General features: G+C 36.4%; 1 protein-coding gene and 1 long non-coding RNA gene across 3 annotated transcripts in view; one reads left to right on the plus strand and one right to left on the minus strand.

Moving 5' to 3' along the window:
- The window catches only part of LOC149782238 (uncharacterized), a 56,125-nt gene extending 51,855 nt beyond the window's left edge, over positions 1-4,270 (minus strand). Inside the window, exon 1 of one of the 2 annotated variants that reach the window (XR_016414292.1) lies at positions 4,204-4,270. This is a non-coding gene — a long non-coding RNA (uncharacterized LOC149782238). Of the gene's footprint in view, positions 1-6; positions 1,180-4,203 lie in introns of those variants that run through there. The other variant, XR_016414288.1, reaches the window with a different exon arrangement.
- Positions 4,271-4,495: 225 nt separating this feature from the next.
- LOC149782239 (uncharacterized) overlaps positions 4,496-22,719 on the plus strand; it is a 52,747-nt gene continuing 34,523 nt past the window's right edge. Inside the window, exons 1-2 of the mRNA XM_089933617.1 lie at positions 4,496-4,606; positions 19,137-22,144. Of these exons, the coding sequence (XP_089789743.1) occupies positions 4,588-4,606; positions 19,137-22,144 (3,027 nt within the window). The 5' untranslated portion in view covers positions 4,496-4,587. The remainder of the gene's footprint in view (positions 4,607-19,136; positions 22,145-22,719) is intronic.

The following is a 22,719-nucleotide window of genomic DNA, read 5'->3' on the forward strand; positions in this document are numbered from 1 at the left end:
ACTTACCATATATCCATATGATGATGGTAATAGTGGATTTTATGATGATTTCTTTCCACCCAGCCTTAAAGATATTCCAACTGGGGATATAATATAGTGGCGATGGACACATTTGCGCTATGAGCATGGTGATCTCAGGTTGATAAAACGCTCACGTGTGTGCACAGAATTCTAAATGATAAATTCAAAGACTTTTCCCAAACTTTCAAAGACCACAAACAGATTTCCAAGAGATATTTTCGCAAACATTTTGTATACAAGTTATGTTATGAGAAAACAATGAATGCAAAATACTATTTAATGATATTGTTTAATGATGAAATGAAACTCAATCAGTCATCAAAATAAAGAAACCAGGAAACTAGACTACATTCGAATCTAACAACCTTGGACAATTTTATTTGTGATTATAGAAAGAAAGAAATTAAAATGTTTGGGTTTATTTCAATTTTCAAAGACTTTTTAAAGACCTCAGGGTAATCTGCCCCATTTTCTCAAACTTTCAAGGCCTTGAAAATGCTACCTAATTTTTTCCAAACTGTCAAAGACCGTATGAATCCTGTAGGAAGCTCCATGGCAATAGGACACAACACGTGTAAAGCTGTCAGCTTTGGAAAATACTAACTCAGTGTCAGAACATGCCATTATGAGTACTGTAAGTCACAGGTGCAGGTATTATGTAAGGGGCACGGTCCTGTCTTAAATGTGGCATCAGAGGCAAATCAAATAATCAACGTTGCCAGCCCTATGGATACTATAAAATACGCTGAAATAAATTGAATCCATAAACACCTGTAGCTACACAAGTATGAACAGACACAATAAAACAGAAATAAATGAATAATAACCAGAACTGAAGCAACTGTAGTTGTGATCCCGATAAAATACAAAAAATAAAACAAGTCATAGATAGACTTTCCCAATTACACTTTCCTACTTAGTATAAACATACTTACTGTGACACAGCTAAAACAACTTGCATGGCAGCATGGAATATGTCATATGAGAAAGGCAAAAATACTTAAATTATTGAGACCCATAATTGCAGTGATGCCACCACCACTGGCTGCAACTGCAGCACAACAACAACAATTACAAATAAAACAATGGAACAACAACTAAGGCAATTTGCATGTGAGCACAATAGTGGTGTAAGAAAAGTGGACTATATCTAGCTAGTGATCGCCAAGATATGCCTCAGTAATACCAGCAACAGCTGGGTCAGCTCAGCATTGGTGATATCAAATTTCCCATGCAGATGGCTAAAATTCTCTTAAGAAATTTGAAACACTTATCCTAAGTATCACAGTTAATATGGTCAGTTATGATAAAGGCTGCCACATTCTCTCTGCGGACAGATTGATGCATTGCTGCTGAAACAAATGAAAGAATCAGAATCAATTTACATTGATACTTTTTAATATAGATATAGAATCTTGCTCATTTTACTTAACTGTCACAGCAAGCACAAAGGTAAAAATATCTATACACACGTTGCATACAAATTTAAGACTCAAGAACTGCTCAGCAGTCATTACTATTTTGAATGTCTGAATTTCTCAGTGGTAGATGCGGCCATCTCTGAATAATGATAATATCAATCAAACAGTGCAAACCAGTGCATAGCTCTCTACATGATAATTTAAGGCATTTCTCAGATCGATCAAATTTACAGCAAAATGGATTCAGCAGCAGCTCTATTTGCCAGCAGACATAATTATGACTGGTGATAAAACTCGTGAATTTTCTGCAGCCACTCATTGCTGGATTTCTGAAAAAGCTTGCATTGAAAGAACAAGTCCTTCCACCAATAAAAGCTCATCCATCAAAGAAAATAAAAGTCCCAGTTCCAAGGTTCCTGATCACTGTCATATTGCTTGTGCGTACAGAAGTGCTGCACACAACACTGTAATTTGCAGTTGAGAATGTACCCCAACAAAACCAAAATTCCTGTGGTAGTTCATAACTTGCTTGGGTATGATGGCCACTTAATAATAAAAACAGTAGCCACAGCATCACACTCACCGCTAAGCGTGATCCCCAACAATAAGGAAAAACACATGACGTTGAGGATGGGACAGTTGCAATTTATCAATTTCATACAGTTTATGAATTTGTCCTTGAACTAGTGAACAATCTGACAGTGGAAACATTCAAAATCACTCATCGATACTGTCCAACCAATATGGATTTGATAACGAGGAAAGGTGTTTATCCATTTGAGTACATAAATGACTGGAACAATAACTGAAACTCAGTTACCACCAATCAAAGTGTTTTATTCATCATTATCATAAGAAGGTATTTCAGAAGATTACGAACAGGCAAAGAAAGTTTGGTTTGCATTTGAGTGCAAAAACCTCAGTGACTATCACCTCTTACATAGTCTACTGCCTCCCTCATGTCCAGTGGATAGGTGTTTTGACACAACATTTATTTTAATGTGATAATGTTGTACATGACAATATAGAGAACATACACAGATTACCACATAGCTGTACATGACATAACAGAGAATATACAAAGATACAGATTAATACAGAGGTGTACATGATGTAACAAAGAACATACCTAGAAACACATGAGTAACACATAGTTGCATGTCACATAGCAGAGAAAATACATGGTCATAGTTTGTGGGCTTAAAGCCATTTTTCACCACATCCTATACATGGTGGCAAGTATATTTGGTAGAGGAAGAACCCATATATATATATATATATATATTCTTCTTTTTCTTTCATAGATGCAACATGCATACCTACATTGTACTAAAATGCCAGCAAAGTATAAGTCAGCACTGATTGAACTAAAGCAATATACACACTTCAGATATACACACTTCATATATACACACTACATATATACACACTTCATATATACACACTACATATATGCACACTTCATATATACACACTACATATATACACACTTCATATATACACACTACATATATACACACTTCATATATACACACTACATATATGCACACTTCTTATATACACACTACATAACTGCATTTCATGCCATTAGAACTTTTGACAAATTTCTTAAAAGAAGCACCTGTTCTTGTAAATGTATCATCTGAATTTCATACAAATAATTTTACTATACCTGTTTTTGAGTTTGCCTATATTTACATGCCTGAAAGAATATTAAGACTTTTGTTTTTCACAAGATCGTGCAAGCATGGAAGACTTTGAATGTCCTGATAACCATATTACATGCTGATAGTACTAATATTAGTACCCTTACCTCAACCACAAGAAAATCAAGTTCAGGCTACGACATCGTAGCTAACATGCTGAGTGCATGCATCTGCTTTTAACAGTTCATTATACGTAGTACTGCTATCTACCAAAATTAAATGCCACTTTTTAAGTTTATTTGTGCAGTGTATTGGTTATTAGCACAGTGTCTTGGTTGGGCAACAGAAATGCCATACTATGGGACAAAAATAGTAATTTCGGATCATAAATGCATGGTATAATAGGCCTTTCAAGCCTCTGGTGTCAGATGATGTCAAATCTGTTTCAGAATATGTATTTGTATCAAGGCTTGTTTAGCTATTACTGATAAATGTTGGCAAAAATTTCTGTTACTGATGGACAATTCTGACCCCTAGGAGTTTTGCAGGTTCTTCAAGTACAATCACTGTAACACAAAAGGCAAAAGTTGGTTTCTGATAAAAGTTTTTTTTATTATGTATCTTATTACAAAGTCCTGGAATTTATGCCTGGTACTCGTCTTCACCTGGTTTTTATCAAAACCATACTTTCACTTTCAAGGTTTGATAGAATAATGTCAAGATTCTCCTTCAAGTTGATGTATTATCTTTTCCCAAACTGTCATCACAGTGATTGGCTCAACTTCAAAATGATGATAAATATCAAATTGCTTTGAAGATGAAAATCCATGCATAAAAAGAGAAAATATATATGACAGAAACAAATTGTAAAATAAGGAAATAAATGGGCGAATGGAAAGTTAAACCACAGAACTAAATCACAGGTCATCTAAATTGACAACGGTTATTTTAAAACATGTATAATTAAAATAGTCAAGTTATTATATTTGTATCAATATTAGCCTCGTTGTCAATGTACAATTATCTAAATGGATTATTCTGTAAACATCAATACTAATTTATTAGTTTTGTAAATGTCAATTTAAGCAGGTGAAATACATGAAATGTATGCTCACTTTGTCTGCATTGTGCGAGTTACAACGCAAATAATTTTCGCGTTTTAGCGGAGCTACACGACACCGGAGAAAATATAATAAACAGGTACCGGATGCCAATTTAAAATTGTAGACATCGCGTCAAACTCTATTAATTTCAGTTAATTATTACAAGCTCAAAATTATTTAATCAAAATTATTTTTTTTAAATATAATATTTTAACTTTCTGTTAAAGCAACTGTCGTTATTTGTTAAATAACGTTTTTTCCTGCAATGATTTTATACCAAGCAATTTGCTGCAGTATAGGCTGTTATGGCGGATAACTGCTTGGCGAAAATTCGCTAATTCTTGGCGATTTGACAGAAAAAGATTTGTATTTTTAACATCCTAGGCAAAGTTCACTATGGCAACGAGTCAGCAAGGTATTTAAAGATGTTTTATACAAAGTTGTTTAATATTTTTCTAGCTGCTCAAGCTCCATTATCCAATGACCTGTTTGGATTGCTGCGGCCTAAAACACGTTGTGTGGTAGGCCACACTAGATAAATGTTGCTCATATATAATTAAACTGCATTACTGTTGCCTCCTAGATAGCAACATCAGAAGCATTCCTAATTTAAAGTTGGCAAAAGTGTATGGCGAGTCCATCCATCTTATGCATGTAAATTATTGCATGGAATAACCTAGTAGGATTTTCTTTAAAATATTTTGAACCTATTTTCGGGGAGCTACTATAATGAGTAACGTCTCAGAAAAGTATTTTGCGGTCAATTAGGTTAGACCCAGTCCAGCAATAATTTTTTAAATTAGAATCTCTATCTGCATTAAATGATAACATGCTCTCTAGTCGTGCGACACAGACATCTGTTTCTGTTAATAAATGGAATCCATTGACAGCACTAATTTCCGTTTCTACCAATTAACACAAGGCTACTAACTCGTGCGATTCTGACCCTTGCTATTGATCTTGCATTAGATTGGCAGAGCCTGTTGACAATCAAGGCTGTTTTGAATCAGAGTTTTTTATATTAATACAAATCAGACTTGTTAATTACCAAAGATATTGGTAAAGTTTTATTATGGGAAGGACCCATGCATATTAATGAGGTTATCTTGCATATGATTGGTTGAACTCGTGAGTACTCCTCAGACTTTTATTTTTTGTGTTTGATTTTGATCACTTATTTAATAGTAAGCTTTTACTTAGTTTGCTACAAAACTATCTTAATGGAGCCAGTGGCACTTAAATGTCACCACTTGACGTCCAGAAACAACTTCTGAAACATTTAAGAGAGGGTCAGACTTTTCCGAAACAAACAAAATCTTGGGAAAAAAATAGATTATAACAGAACAAAGGCTAAAGTACAAATTCTGCTTCTGAAATTTGTTATGCCTTTATTTCCATTCATTTCATTTAATATTATACAAATGGTTATTTAACTTTTTAATTTTTTGTGTGTATTTTGATGTTGGTGGGGAGTGATTTTCAGGGGGCAGTAACTCTTTTGTACTTCAAATGTGTAAGTACACAAATTTTATTACCTTACATAAAATATGTTTATTACGAACAATAAATTTTTATGCAGGATATCTGCATGAATCAAGTTTTGGCATGTATGAGCAGGTGTATTATGATTGTTTTCAGCAGTGCTGCTAAAGCATTAGTATTGTTTAACCCAATCTGATTAAAATCAGATCTCCACTGCCTCACCCATTACAGTGAAGATCTTATTTTAATCAGACTTTGTTTAACTATGCTGCTCATTTTTTTGTGTATGAAAAAAATCATGGTCTTATAAAATAACACTGGTCAACAGTGAAATCATTACTGACTTGAAAAGGCCCTAATCTGTAGTATTTTGGTGTGCCGAACACGAATATAACCGTGAAAAATTTGTATTGGCTCTCGTTTTGAAGATATTCATATACCTCATTTTCTATGTTTCACTGTGTAAATTTCTCCAGTAGGACTGCAGCAACATCTGGAATAATGATGTAACATTGCATAATACCATCATGCTCACATCATCCACAGTTGATTGCATCATTTTCTGATGCAATGCAATACTAATGCCATGCGGCTGCTGAAGTAAGTTGACGTCAGCAGTGTACTATACATGTGTAGGCCTATTATACTAATGCCAGGCGGCTGCTGAAGCTGACGTAAGCAGTGTACTATATAAAGCCCAATCAGATAGGTTCAGCATTTAAAATATTTTAGACGTTGTGCGAGACAGTTCAAGCTACTGTTACATAAAACTTATTATTTTATCCATTTACGTACAATAAAGAACAGTAATGCCTCAAAAGTGTGTTAATACCGCGGACAATTTTTGCTATATTTGTGGGGAAGTGACATTTGCCAACCAGAAGAAAAGTATCAATTCTCAAGTGAAGAAGGCATATCATCTTTACTTCGGATGCAAGGTTGGTGACCAAGACAAGCCTTGGGCTCCGCATATATGCTGTGCTACATGTACAACACAGCTTTCACAGTGGTTGAATTGCAAAAGGTCATCAATGCCGTTTGCAGTCCCAATGGTGTGGAGAGAGCCAAGCAACCACCTAAATGACTGTTATTTCTGCTTGGTTCCTCCTCTTTCCGGCGGAATAACGAAGCGAAAGAAGTCGAGAATAGTCTACCCAAACATTCCGTCTGCATTGAGACCAGTTCCACATGGTGAGGGACTTCCTATTCCAGAACCTCCAGCAGAATATTCTCTTGATTCATCTGACGAAGACAAAGGTGAGTCGACCTGTTCTTCTCCTGGTCCATCAGCATGCAGTGATCCAGATTTTCACTGTGGTGCATCATCAACCCCACACAGAATAACACAGGAAGAACTAAATGACCTGATTCGTGATTTGGACTTATCAAAGAACAAGGCAGAATTGCTAGGATCAAGACTCCAACAATGGAATCTTCTAGAAGAAGATGTCACAATTACTGCATATCGAAAGCGCCACCAGCAATTGGAGCCTTTCTTCAGAAAGGAAAGTAATCTGATATTCTGTTCCGATATTGAGGGCCTCATGAATGCTTTAAAAATCACTCATGACCCACAAGAATGGAGACTATTTGTGGACTCTTCGAAACTGAGTCTCAAGGCTGTGCTTTTGCACAATGGAAACATTCTTCCATCTATTCCAGTAGCGTATGCTGTCCACATGAAAGAGACATACGATAACTTAAGGCAGCTACTGAATTCCATTGAGTATAACAAGTACAGCTGGCACCTCTGTGGTGATTTGAAGTTAGTTGCCCTTTTAATGGGACTGCAGCAAGGATATACAAAATACATGTGTTTCTTATGCGAGTGGGATAGCCGAGCAAGGAAAATGCACTACATGAGGAAGGAATGGACTCACAGGCAGAATGTAGCCATTGGAGAGAAGAATATCCAACACCCAGCTCTGGTTGAGGCTCAGAAAATCTTGCTACCACCCCTTCACATCAAACTAGGTTTGATGAAGAACTTCGTGAAAGCCATTGACCGGACTTTGCCAGCATTCCGATACCTGCATGAAAAATTCCCTCGACTCAGCGAAGCAAAGATTAAAGAGGGAGTTTTTGTGGGTCCTCAGATTCGAGAGCTTTTCAAAGATGACCGGTTCAACAACTTGCTGGAAGGTGACGCGAAACAAGCATGGAATGCTTTTCGCCTAGTTTCTACAAACTTCCTCGGAAATGTTAGGGCAGAAAACAATAAGGAACTAGTAGAAGACATGTTGATGAAGTATAAGAAACTTGACTGCAATATGTCTCTAAAGATTCACTTCCTTCATTCCCATTTGGATTTCTTTCCTAGCAACTGTGGTATTGTTAGTGATGAACACGGCGAACGTTTTCATCAAGATATCGCAACAATGGAACAAAGATACCAGGGAAAATGGTCCACTACAATGCTGGCTGACTACTGCTGGACACTCCTCAGAGATGCTCCCGAACAGCTGTACAAGAGACAGGCGAAGAAATCTAAGATGTAGTCAATGACTTGATTTTTTATAGGTAGGCTATTACAGTTGACCTTTTACTATTGGAATGCATTTCGTTATGTAAACATTAATTTCTTGCAGATTACAAAAAAACTAGAGCCAATTTTGCAATTTGACTCATATTCGTGTTCAGCACATAAAAATTGATAAGAATTGACTAATTTTATTTCAGTAACATGACTTTTGTAAAAATTTGTTGTCCAGTGTAATCAGATTTGTATTTTATGGCTTGGCATGTCAATATTTAAGACAGGCAAAATAACACAAATGAATATTTAAGAATTATACGTACAACACAATGTGATGAAATATAAAAGAATGGAAGTAAAAGCTACTAGGCTGTTATTGTGTCACAGAGATCTCGGAAACGCTTAATTACACATATTTGGATGCAAATTTTTGATCTGGGATGCAGAAAATCACTGAGGCGGGAGTCCTCCGTACGCATGTAATAGGTGTGTGGCAAAATTCAAAGACCTGCCAGTCCTGCTTCAGCCACCTGCTGATATTTACAATGACAGAATTCAAAGACCCCTTGATGTACATACATGTTGCCATTTTATAAGAGTACATAAAAAAGAACATGTTGCAATAGCTGGGTGGCAAGTCAAAGGCTTTGACTGGTGGCCAGGTGGGAAAATGCACTATTTACAGTGATTGAATTCAGAGGCAGAAAGACCCAGAGATGTACATGTGGTCATTTATAAAAGTACATCAAATGAACAACTTTAGCTTTCGTTATTGTGATCATTTCCTAATGTAAACTTTGCCTTCTTCTGTTAGGAAAGTGAAAACGACTTTACCCGGTGATTATTTAAGAGGTACATTGACTGACCATACCATTTTTTTAAAAATGTCCCTCGCCTTAGCTCGGTTATTTCTGGTGTTGTAGCGAAATGCATTCATCAAGGCATCAGTAGTTAGGCCTAGTTTTTATATCAATTATGTTGACAAATGAACTCTTGCCCATTCACAAGCATCATGTTCTGATAGCTGATTGACCATTAACACTTTTCCGAGTAAGGTAGCAACTATCAATTTCCTGCATGCTATCCTTTGATGATAAAACATACAAACTTGTGTTTTAAGATCAGAATCGGTGATCTGGATGTATGTTAACTGCCTTTTATACAATATTTCATTATAAAATTAGTTTGCAACTGTAAGTGAACCAGTAGGCCTAACGGGAAATAATGGCCGACTTCACTAAGTCTGGGATGTACCAATTTATTAGATTGTCTGTTTTCTTAAATCATCGGGCAGATATATTCAGAAAAAATATACAAATCATTGAAACCAAAGCTTATGTATTATTTTATTAAAGATTTAACTTTAAACTGCAAATTATGTAGGTCAGAAACATATGGGACAATGCTATGTTGTGGAATTCGTGAGATGCGCTTTATGGTCTAAGCTGTTTTCTGACTTGACACGTATTTGCAAAAATACAGGAAAAAACAGCAAATCAGATACTATTGCCTAAAATTACTACAAGTACGTGTACTAATAAATAAACCATAAATTTGCAATCCTGTCAGTGGACTGTTGTAATGAAGCTATATTATAGTGAGTGATTACATTACGAAAACCTCTCCATCTAAAAATAGATGCACTCATGCCTGTGTTGATTCTTTTGGAAAGAAGGGACTGCAATGTTTGATGGTGGGACTCCTATATTTACCAAAATGGGAGTCCTGGACTCCTAGTTTTAAAATCCTAGCAAGACCTCTGTTTCACATAGAAACAGTATTTGAAGTTGACGTTCAGAGAGAAATTTTAAATGTCACAAATAGCATTTATAAATTATGTAAATAATGCAATGTAACATATATGTTAACGCTTCCAAAATATAATGTCTATAAAAACCCACCTGTTTGTGTCAGTATCAGTCTGTTGTTTTTGCTGTTCCTGTTCGTTCACTGTCCTTTTATTTGACTAGGTTTCTTTCCCCTGTTCTTACATGCCAAAATCATAGTTGTTCCTTCAGATGAAAATCACCATATTTTGAAGTTTTTGGATCAACTTGCGAAAATCTTTCATGTTCACGATTTCATTTGGCTGCCCACACACGGCTTTAGATATCAGAAAATGTCTGTAACTGTCCATTATGGAGGGGGATTATCACCATAATTCCATAAATGTATTTTCTGTTCATTGATGCAAATTGTAAATGGCTGAATTATGGCGGTAGTCACCCTCCATAGGCTGTGAGTCAATATTGTCTGGTACATATGATGCCTTTAAACTTGTCATGTATAATGTCCATTAAATGCCATGATTTGCAGCTTGGTGTCAATATAAGGTTGACAGATTTGCAGCTATTGTTTGACAATGATTTCTTTTCAATACGTCATTCTTGACAGGATTACCTTAGATTTAATTTGATCTTTAAAAATTTGATCAAAGTATTTTAAAAATATATCAGAAATTCGTGAAATTGTGTGATATTTCTTCCATGATAATGTCCAAATAAAAGATGTAATTGACATTTAAAAGTCCGTCATCTCCGAAGAGCTTATTTAGAATCCTGTCTCAGTTTGTCTTGTCGACTGCATCATTTACCAGTTTATGTTTTGCATTTAGTTGTAAATGATGAGAGCTAAAAACATGGGTGGTTTTTTGGATTTGTATGGCCTTCACTGTTTTCTTGTTGTAGCTTCCCAATCACTAAATTAGTCATGTCCACATCAATCTGTTTAACTTTATGATAGAAAAAAAAACTGAGAGTAAGATTCAAAGCTACTACAGTAAAACCTGTTATGAGAGACCACCTCTTCTGCCAACCAAAGCGGTCTCTCAAGACAGGTGGTCTCTCATAAGATGTGTCTGAAAATGGACTGGTTTCCAGGGTCAATAGTTAGCATTGTTGAACAAGAAAAAATGCCCATACTCACTGTACATATATCCGTTATCCATAAGTCTTGTTAAATATTGCATGCATTCCTCTTAAAATAACTTTATATAATAAAGATATACATTTTCAAACAGTGTGAATCAAATTTATATTTGAACATCACATGAATATGTATATATATTAGTACATGTTCATGTATGTGATTTGTGAAAAAAAACAAAGGTAATATTTATCATATCCATAAGGTAACTTCACATGGCAATACATTTTAGAGTTGTTTCAAATGTAACAAAAATTGCACAGTTAGCTATGAGGTATATATCTTATTCTATGCACTAAATCTTGTTTCGTTACGAAATCCATTGTACTTCTTTGTTGATATTTTTTACTCAGCTCTTTGGTCTGAACATGTATCTTCATTTCTGATCAAAGAAGCAAAAGTTTGGGATTGCCATATTGTAAAGCATATTCTTTAATCTCCATTAAATGTTCTATGACTGTAGAATGTGAAATAACCTGAAGGAGAATTTCACCAATAGATGACTTGTCACTATCAGTGTCCGCAGTTGGAGAAATACCCGATTTACCTGGCTGCTATTTTGAGAGCGGTCTCCTCTTTTTCACTTCTTTCACTTACATTAATTCTTTCTTCCAGTGTTAGAATTTGTCTTTTTTTCATCGGATGGTTCTGCCATTGTTATTAGTGTTGACGTAGTAATGACTAGATGTATTTCGGTTTTTATCAGGTTTTGGGGAAATGTAGAATAAATATATACTATGTACCAATGAATGAAACCAAAAGATATAATTAACTTATCAAGAAACAATACATTTATTTTGAGATGAAGTTTAAATCATCAGTGCTGTAGCTTGATAAACAATGGTTGCGACCATCTGCACCTAGGTAAATAAATGTTGGCTTGGTGAAACCCTGTAACAAAAGAAATTTTAAAAACAAGAATCCGGAAATGATTCTCAATTACTAGTATTAAAGACAGAGAGCTCTTTCCACCACCCCCACCCCTGCCCAGTCTTTACGGATTAACTGGAAAGACAAATGATGTACTCAACCCTACACTGAAACCCTTTCAAATGATTTCTCACTGGGACATTAGAACTATTGGCGTTGTGTGGGTTTTCAGAAAGATAAAGAAAAAAATACAAAATCTCTAAATTGACTGCATATGTCCATCATTACTCCCTTTTGATGAAAAAATGGTTAGTCTTACTGGCTATTCACATGACTTTGTCACTACCATGGTGGTTAGTGACATTTACTTTAGTCTGGTTTACTGCAGTTTACAAATGACACCATATACTGGACTTGTAAATTTCACAAAACTGGTAGCTAGCCAATTGTTTTAAAAATACCGTATTAGAACAATCTTTACTATTTATGCAGTCCTTGTTACAAAGGATTAAATGATGGTTAGTGGTATTTATCTTGCTATATGGTTGTTCAACTGTAGTGTAATTTAATGTGCACTTTGTTTGCATGCTACATCAGGGCTGAGCAAATTTTTTTTTAACCACTAGTCTAGGACAAGTGGTTTCAGAAAATTCACTAGCCCCACCTTTCTTTTCACTAGTCCCACCTTACTCGTCACTAGTCCCACCTTATTTTTCACTGGTCTCAAAATGGTAATCACTTGCCGAGATTTGATGAGACGTATATGCTTAATCCATAGAAAAAACAAACAAAACGATATACAACATAATTATTTCTTAAAAGAATTTAATTTTTCAAAAACATTGGTTGTGATATATTTGGCTTCTTCAGGTTCATGTGTATATGTTTTAACTGATGGATTTGAAAATATGTCCATGTATATGTCTGCCACTTGCACCAGCACTAAGCTAGCAGTTGATAGATCTGTGTCTGGGTTAAAGTCCTCAAGCTCTGGTCCATTTGCAGAAATGTTCAGTAGCATTTGTAAAGTCTTTTAGTTTAAGGAATTCCTTAAAGAAGTCTTGATTAAGTTCATTGAACTAAATCCTCGTTCACACTCAGAAATAGCTACCGCACACTTAGTATCCGTCTTACGTTTTATCCCTCCATTTTCAAACAAATTTACCTTCACCAAATCGCCGTTATTACCTTACTTGCGAAAATAATTTAGCAAACTCGTTTTATCCACAGAGTAACTATCAGCTTGCTTGACAACTACTTCTAAAGTGATCATAACATCAATTTTCTCTTTTAAATACGAACTGAAACAGCTCATTAATTAGCGTAATTGTTTCGCTTCAAACACAATATCGCACGTGGAAGAATCATTACTGTCATTTAATCAGTTCATAAAGGAAACCAACACTGATGTCGGTAAAGTACCTTTCATTAATTTAATTCCACTGACTCGCTGGATTAAAATCATAGTGAGCCGCTAGTTATGATCTAGATTGAGTAAACTCATTGCAACAAAACCGCTTACAACACTGCTAATTGATCATGCTGGCTTTCTTTTGTTTGACATGTTTTGATTTGCTGATAATTTGGTCGCTTAGTCCAATATGCAGTCAAGCGGTAAAAGAATGTAAATGTATACACGACGAGGGGTAGAATCAAGTATTCAGTACGCCCAGACGGCATGATTGGCCAAATAAAGGCAGATATAGTGATTAAAGCACGAAAATAAGGACTAGCCCGACTTTTTTAAAAAGCACTTGTCCCGGACTAGCGACTTGGAAAATTTTACTTGTCCGACTTCAAAAATGTCTAGTCCGGGATGTCGGGCTATGGGATTTGCTCAGCCCTGTACATGTATCCCGAGCTCTCTTGTTTACAAAGGTTTAAGTGAAGTTCATTGGTGTCGATCTGTTGTTGTTTTTTTGCAATGCGGTCATTCATAGCAGTGTTGAAATGCATATTTTGCCAAGACATTGTGGTCACTGGTCACATTCAGCAGGTGGTTGCTCATAACAGCTTTTATATAATAAAATCGATCTGTGCATTACAATTTTGGTTGGAAATAATAGGTGGTCGTTCATAGCAGTGGTCGCTCATAACAGTTTTTACTGTATTGTCATGAATAAAAATGGGGCCAGTAAACAGTGGAGCATCGGCAGTGTCAGTCCTGGTCACAGTCAACTGCTTATAAGAAGTCACTGTTAAGTCTCTCAGTTGTGCATCAGTGAACAAAATATCGTATAATGGGATGATTTGTACTTACTTGGTTTTCAATTTCTATTACATTATCTGCAATAATTCTTTTGTTACCACTTATATGTTCTGTTTTCCTTTTTATCTCCATATTAGCTGTCTCAAATTTGTTAGAAACTTCTAAAACTTCTTAGCTCAGAGCACTTTTTGAATTTTTAAAAAGCAGTGCTAGATTTATTTGTTGCAAGGAGTTTGTCCATTACATATGCAGGGGTGTGAATGTATTCATCACAGTTATTTTTAGAGTTTCCTTGGGGAGCTGGACATGTACATTTACCCATATATTCATATAAAGACAGACTACCATCAGAAGTAAGCCCTGTAACTTGTTTCTTACAGTTGATGTCAAGTTTCAGAGTAGTGTGATATCTTTGAAGGATTATTATATTGTTATATAAAAAGTTGGTTGTTCAGGAAGAGGACACGTTCTCTTTTAATAATTGATCTGTATATTCCACAAAGAGATTAATTATGGAAACTAACTGTGCATGTTCTTGAAATTTATAAGTAGAAGCTCACTGACAGAGTTTTAAATGTTGGTCGTGTGCAGGCAGAAGCAAAATGAGGAAAGTAATATAAGACGGGTTAGGTAAATGGGATGCAGATTTGGGTTTTACAACGAGTAGAGTGAGTGTGTGTAAAAAATACGAGTAAATTGTTCTATTAAAAGTTTAGATATTTTATCTGGTACAGATGGTAAATGAATATAACCCCAAAAAAGAGTTTGCAAGAAGTTTCACTTTAGTCAGAAGTATCATTTTTTACAGACATGACATTTTCTTCTTAACAGCAATCTTTACTTCATATAATATATGAACACATCTACAACACAATTGTTTGTTAATGTTTCATCGGTTTTCCTTTATTTTTGAAACATCAGGAAATGATTGTTACAACGTGCACCGTACAAACGTGGTTATAATAATAATAATAATAATAATGACCTTATTTAAAGAGGGTAACACAATTAGCTAAAAACTAATCTACCTTGAGGCCCTCATACAAAGGAATTTATTTATTTAAGCTGCATCTCTGAAGCCACTGAATATATTGGGTTTGGAAGAAGGAAATAGAGTGGGCATTTCTAATCTCAGCTGGAATACTATTCCAGAGCAGAGTTCCAGAGTATTGGAAACTTTTTTTAAATAACTCCTTATTTGGTTTGGGAATTTTATACTGTTTGGTAGACATGGATCGCAGGTGGGGAGTATTACCAGGTAGCCTATACTGGAATAGTGATTGTAAATATTCAGGAGCACTATTCTGAGATATCCTGTACATTAATTTGGCTTTTCTCAAACAGATTCGGTCTTTAATAGGTAATATTTTTAACCTATCAGCTAAACTTTCCTTGCTTTCTTTCTGGATTGATATTAGCCCAAATGCTCTTTTTTGAAGATGTGCCAGCTTTGCTATGTTTTTATCATTTGAATTACCCCATACTGTACTACAGTAGTCCAAATAGGGTTGTATGTAACTGTTATAAAATAGTTTCCTGTGCCTTTCAGGGAGAAAATGTCTTATCCTACTGAGAAGCCATAAACTTGAATTGACTTTTTTACTGGTATGTTTGATATGTTCAGTCCATGATAGGTTATTATCTACCAGAACACCAAGTAGCCTATCATGACAGACTATTTGCAGATTTGTATCCTTCCATGTCAGACATAGTTCATCACTATCAAGATTTGTCCTTCTTTGCCGTGTTGAGATAAGTAATATTTTAGTTTTACCAGTATTTACCACCATGCCATTACATGTGCACCAGTTTTCCAGTTTGTTTAGTGCATTCTGTAAAGAAATTTCGAGCTCATGCTTTGTGTTTTGGATGTCTGACAATGTTGTGTCATCTGCATAGAGATCTGTAGATGATATTGAGTCTCTTAGTAAAAGTGGTAGGTCATTAATAAATAAAATGAATAGTAGTGGACCTAGAATTGAGCCTTGTGGTACTCCATATCTAATTGTTTCAGGTTCAGACGGAACATTATTTATGTAAACATGTTGTGTTCTCTCATTTAAGTATGAAGTAAACCATCTAATTGTTCTTTCATCACACTGGTAGATTTTCAGTTTCTTCAAAAGGATTTCATGATCCACCATGTCAAAAGCTTTCCTGAAATCTACAAATACAGTTCCTATTATTCTACCTTGGTCAAGTGCTTAAATCAGTTGCATTTAATACACTTAGCCAATTACTGTTATTTGCTTGTTAGTTTCAGTTTTGTAATTTGTGTTGTTTACTTTTACTTAAATGTATTGCTATTCAGCATTATCTAACATGCCGGTGTATTGGTGTCGTCCTTGTCAATGTCCCCTGATGAATTAAGTATTGTTTTGAAAGGCACTGTTCAGACAGTGACCATCAATTTTATTATTTTTCTGATCCAATGTGGTCTGTTAAATAGACAGTTTTATATTTGATGCAACTAATCTACAGCATTGTATTCGATGCAACTAGTCAATTTGTGGTAACACTGTTGTGTTTATCGTCATCTGTCCATCAGGACCATTTTGTTATAGCTACTTGTCATCTGTGCATCAGGACCATTTTGTTATAGCTACTCATCTGTCCATCAGGACCATTTTGATGTAGCTACTCATCATCTGTCCATCAGGACCATTTTGTTATAGTTACTCGTCATCTGTCCATCAGGACCATTTTGTTATAGCTACACGTTATCTGTCCATCAGGACCATTTTGTTATAGCTACTCCTTCTAAACTTTGAAGGATTGCCTTGAAACTCTCCACACACTCATAATATGGTCTGGTTGGTCTTGAATGAAAATTGTGATGCACAAACAGTCAGTATGGCCTTCATAGAATTTGCTCTTGTTCTTGTAAGGGTATTTTAAAACAAAAATAGCTGTCAACAGGAATTTCATTGTGTGAACCTTAGAGTACTACTTTTCATGAATAAGCAGCAAGATAAACTGTTCAAGAGAAGATCAATGCATTTCATCAGCTCAGTGTGCAAGTTTGTTTGGGTTTCTTGGAATTAAGTAAAAATAAACATCTTGCAAAAGAAGTAGATCAACCTTCTCTAAATGTACAGAGTAGACAAAACCTTTTTTCTTTTCTTGTTTATTTTATTGCCCCAATATTTTTGATAGAAATTAAGATCACTCAATTCTTGAAATGGTATCTGATTGTAAATCATGCATGACGTATGTCTTTCCGTGAGTGGTCGGGATTCATTGACAGTTCAAATGTGAATCAGTATTAAAAAAATCGTTGTTAATGACTGGACAATAATCGGAGCGATATGTATTAAATGCAATGTGCCAAGTCATTCGTGTGATAGAAACGCACCATTTTGAAGCTGAAATTGACAGCTTCTGATGCTAACATTTTATAACCATGTTTGCAGTGGTCACTGTCTTGATTTCTGCTAACATCTGCTGAAGTCTTTATTAGGGAGAGGCCATTTAAGTTTCGGGGGGGGGGGGTAAATGCTTGAAAACTATTGTCTTATTATGATTTGTGGTATAGAAAAGGACACCATGCTGTTCCTTGCTTTACTTGAAACAAAATTAAACAATATTATCCTGTGATGAATGAAATAATAAAAAAATACTAGTCAAAAACAGTTTAGCTCCATACATTTAAAAAGCCACTCCCTTACATTCAGAATTGAACTAGTTGATAGTTGGTGCATGTTGATTCAGTCTCATAACTGGACCATTACTGTTTAAGGACTAAACACTTGGTTCACGTTTAAGTGTAAATTCAATGTTTTCATTTTAGTTGTTTTGTGTTTTTGAACAGGAGTTTACTTGTCCATACCTTGAAGGATTCCTATTTATGTTTAAACAGTAGGATAAATTTGCACTGTTTAAGAGAAGCTAAAGATGGGCCTTTCATCAAGTCAGCATGCAAGTTTTATAATTGTACGAAATGTTCTAGACTTTTCAAATTAATTTCTATTGTCCATATATCATCGAAATAAAGAAATATAAGGGGAGAAAAAGACAAAATATTCCAGAGTAGTATATGGAGAGTAAAAAATGTGGACTCGAATGTCTAAAATAAATTCCAGATGGAGAAAAGATTGCTTGAGCATGAGGAATTCAGATCCCAGTATGAAAGGCTCACTACTGGGAGAGGTTGATAGTGGTCACAGGGGATTAACTTTTCCAGCATTATATACTTTGAATCGGTCGTCATTAAATTAGGCGATAGCACACTTTGCCAATGTTTTTTTGTCATCTAAAATAACTGTTATGGTCTGATTCCACAATGAGTGATTCAGAGCAAGTTTCTGTGACAATTTTATGTGAGAATTCATCAAACAAGAAGAACTGAATAAAGATATTCATGGCCCCTGTCGTTTCTTTGGGTTGGGGTGGGTGGGTAAATTAAACCAAATTTTTGCCCTGCTTTTCCATTTCTGGAATGAACACTATTGACTGGCCAATTTTGATAAAATTGGACAAATAGGTTGATATTGTGGATATGTTTAACTAGAGAGATCTGTGCATATTTTTATGCCTTAGGAAAATAATTCTATCAGGCTAGTGTCAAATTGATAAAATGTGCATGATGCAAAGGTTGAAAGATTTTTGTTTTTATAGTGCTACGATAAATTGCATAGTGAAACATTAACATGTGAATGAAATCAGGCCGACTATTATTAGATTGATTCTTTATTCCACCAGGGTCTATTCTAGGACTGAACTTTGAAGAAGAAAAAAAGGGGGAGGGAGAATTTCTAAATGGGGGGGATTTATCTGGTAAATATTGATAGGGATGGAAAATAGGAAATTTTTTGTGCATTTTGAATTTTGAGCAAAATGTTTTTGTCATAGATATTGTTTACAAGCACTCAAGAATTAATTAATTTTTTAATCAAACAGGTGTGTGAATTGGCAATTCCAGATTAATTGGTCAAAATCTGTTGGTTTATCAGCTTCCAACAAATATTATTTTTCTCTTTTCAGACTATTCCCAGTATGGGAGCTACCAGCAACCACAGTCGTACACTTCCTCACAGTATGATTATTCTACCCAGTCATACGGAACATCGGGCTACGGAACCACTCAACCACAGAGTAATTATGGAACTAGTCAGCCTCCAAGTACTGTAGCCACTGCTGCCAGCGCTGTGCAGCCACCAGCCACAGAAAGTACACCACAGACAGGAAGCTATGGCAATTATTCCCAATATGGGTATGACCAATCAGCTTATGCCACCAACCCCTACACAACGCAGACAAGTTACGATGCATCATACAATGCCACGGGGTATGAATCCTATGGAACATCAGCTGCAACAGCTTCAGCTACAGAGGCTACAGCCTATGATGCTAGCTGGTATGGCAGCCAGTCTGCACCATACACTCAGAGTTATGCGACAGCAACCACACAGAGTTACATAACACCAACCACACAGACTTATGCAACACCATCCACACCGAGTTACACAGCACCAACTACACCAAGTTACACAGCACCAACCACACCGAGTTACACAGCACCGACCACACAGAGTTACACAGCACCAACCACACAGAGTTACTCAACAGCGACCACACAGAGTTCCAGCTACAGCACACCCTCTCAGCCTGCTATGACTTACGGTGCACAGTCACAGAGTTCATCTTATGCAAGTCAAACCCAGCTACCGGCGACTGGCTATGGATCCAGCTCTACTTATGGCAGTCTGCCACAACAACAGACTGGTTATGATGCTCAGAATAGCTATGGAGCCAGTCAGAGCTCAGGGTATGGGACCCAATCTACTGGATATGGAACACAGCCTCCTTTGCAGGCTGGCTACGAAGCATCCTATTCAACCAGTCAGTCTTCATACACAAGTAATAACCCTCAGAGTGCATACAATACAGCACCGAGTTCTTCATATGGAGGGGCAAACCAGAGTTCATATGGAACTAGTAATATCTCCGGTGGAAACAGTAGCACCACAGGTTCGTATGGAGCTGGTCAAAATTCGTATGGATCATATGGAACCAACCAAGGAGAATATGGATCAAATCAAGGCTCCTACAATGCAAACCAAGCACCCTACAATGCAAACCAAGCAAACCAAGCACCATACACTGCAAACCAAGCAAACCAAGCTCCCTACAATGCTAACCAATCATCCTATGGTACTACTTCAGGATCCTACAATGCGAATCCAAGCTCCTATGGTTCAAATCAAGATTCATATAGCTCATACAATACAAATCAGAGTTCCTATGGTGGTAATAAAGATTCGTACAGAACATCTTATGGTAATAAAAAGTCTTTTACTGATACATCTCAAGGTGGCTACAGTAATAGCAGCATGACTGGGGGAGGCTCATACAATAAGCCTGGTTATGGTTCGAATAATTACAGTGGAGGTTTTGACTCTACACCACCTGCAGGCAATACGTCTGGTCCTAGTCAGAATGTGGCTAATTCTGGTAGTAACTGGCCAAAAGCAGATCAGACTGGACATGGTTTCTCAAGTCAACCACAGTCCAACTTTTCCAACCAAGCAGAAAGCCAGGGAGGTGGTGGTTTCAGGGGTAGATTCAGTAACAGTGGTTCAAGCAGAGGAAGAGGTATTGGAGGATTTCAGGGCAGTCGTGATGGCAGTGAAACATCCAGAGGTGGTTTAAATAACAGACAAGGTGCTTTTGATAAATCTAGACTTGGACCAAAAGATGAAATTCAGTCGGGCAATTTTGCTAACTCAAGAGATGGTCCAAACAACAGACAGGGAGGGTTTGATAAATCCAGGCTTGGGTTAAAAAATGACTCTGGCAATTTTGGAAATAGAAACTTCAGAAGGGATGAACCCAGTATTGAAAACCAAGATTTTGGTAGAAATATGAATGAGAATTCAGGATTCCAGAGAGGACGTGGAAGAGGTAGGGGAGACAATACAGGGAGAGGAAGGGGAGATAAATTTAGAGGCAGGGGAGATCATATGGGAGGAAGAAGAGATAGTGGAGATGATTTTCAAGGAAGAGGTGACAGCTTTCGGGGCAGAGGAGGTGGTGATAATGTAAGAGGCAGGGGTTCATTTAGAGACAGAAACCAGAACAGTTTTGATCAGAGACAGACAGATTCTTTCAATCGCAGTCCTGAGGGATTTGGTCAACCTGATGGTTTTAATCGTAAACCTGACGGTTTTGGAAAACCAAATTTCAACAAACAAAAACCTGACAGTATTGGACTTCTACCCACTGCAGCAGTTCGCAAGCCTGAAGGATTTGGTCAACCAGGTAACTTTGGACCAGCTAAAATACAGAATAATCAGCAACCTTCAAATGTCCTTGAAAAGGGAAAGCCTTTTAATCCTCCGCCTCAGGTACACAAGATGGAAACAACCCAACCTCCAAGTAGGCAGCCACCTCCGAAGAGAAAAATGGATGAAACTCCTGCAAAAGGTTCAGATGAGCCACCAAAGAAAATTGCAAGTAAAACAACCCCTGCGAAGGATTCTTCTAAGACTGATGCTAAACAGGATACACCCAAGACAGATACTGCAAAAGGTGCTTCCAAAAAAGAAGCTGAACCTGTGAAGAAGGATGAGAAACCAGTTTCAGATGTTTCGGCTGCAAGTACAGTCAATGCCCAGGAATCTGGCCAGGCAGGAAAATTTGATATGACTGAGGTCATTCATAATCAGGTTAATCAGTATTGCGCAGGAGGTGATGATACAAAAGAGAAAGCCAAGACAGCTCTAAAGACTATAATGCAGCCATTTTATTGTGTTTTGTGTAAAGCCAAGTTGGCAGCACCAGCACAAGCCATGACACACTACAGTGGCAAGAATCACGTCAAGAAAGTCAAAATATTCCTACAGTCTGGCGGGGATTTCCTGGCTGGAACACAGGATATAAGCAAAGTACTAGAGGCAGCTGAAGCAGAGGCATCATCAGCAACTGGTGGTGAGGATGCTGATTCAAAAGTACAGAAGAAGAAAAAGACCAAAGAAGAGGAAGATGATGAAGTGAGTGTAATTTCTATCTTGTCTGCAGCAGATAGCGAGACATGTATATGTATCACTTTTTTTAGCGACAACATCAGCATAGCAGCTGTATTGAATGCTTACAATTTTGGTTCACGTTTGTTTTAAAGTCATGTCATCCTTCATATTATGGGTTTGCAGTTAACACTATTCCGGGAAATTCATGATTTGTTTTCTTTTGTGTTGTGTAATTTTAAACGCCAATTTTTAGAAATAGTTAATTCCCAATCTGTTTGAAATATTTGGCTTGAAGGGAATTCAGTTCCTATATGACTTATGGCATATTTCCATTCTCTTTTACTAAATTGAGATCCAATTACTAAAGCTAGTAATAAACTTTATGGTCCTAGTAAAATTAACAACAAAACAACGATCCATTCACTTTTCAGTCCATTTTTTTTCTTCTTCGTGGAAGGCAGCTCAAATTTAGGAACATGATTAGGCCTGGTAGTAATTTTCTTTGTTTTTCAAATGATATAAATACTTGAAACAGTCGTTGAAAATTCTTTTCAAAGGAAATGCTAGAATAATTCCATTGTTATTGTTTCAGATGTTGA

This window comes from Sinohyriopsis cumingii, chromosome 15 (assembly GCF_028554795.1).
Source record: "Sinohyriopsis cumingii isolate HCF-2022 chromosome 15, ASM2855479v2, whole genome shotgun sequence".
Lineage (NCBI taxonomy): Eukaryota > Metazoa > Mollusca > Bivalvia > Unionida > Unionidae > Sinohyriopsis > Sinohyriopsis cumingii.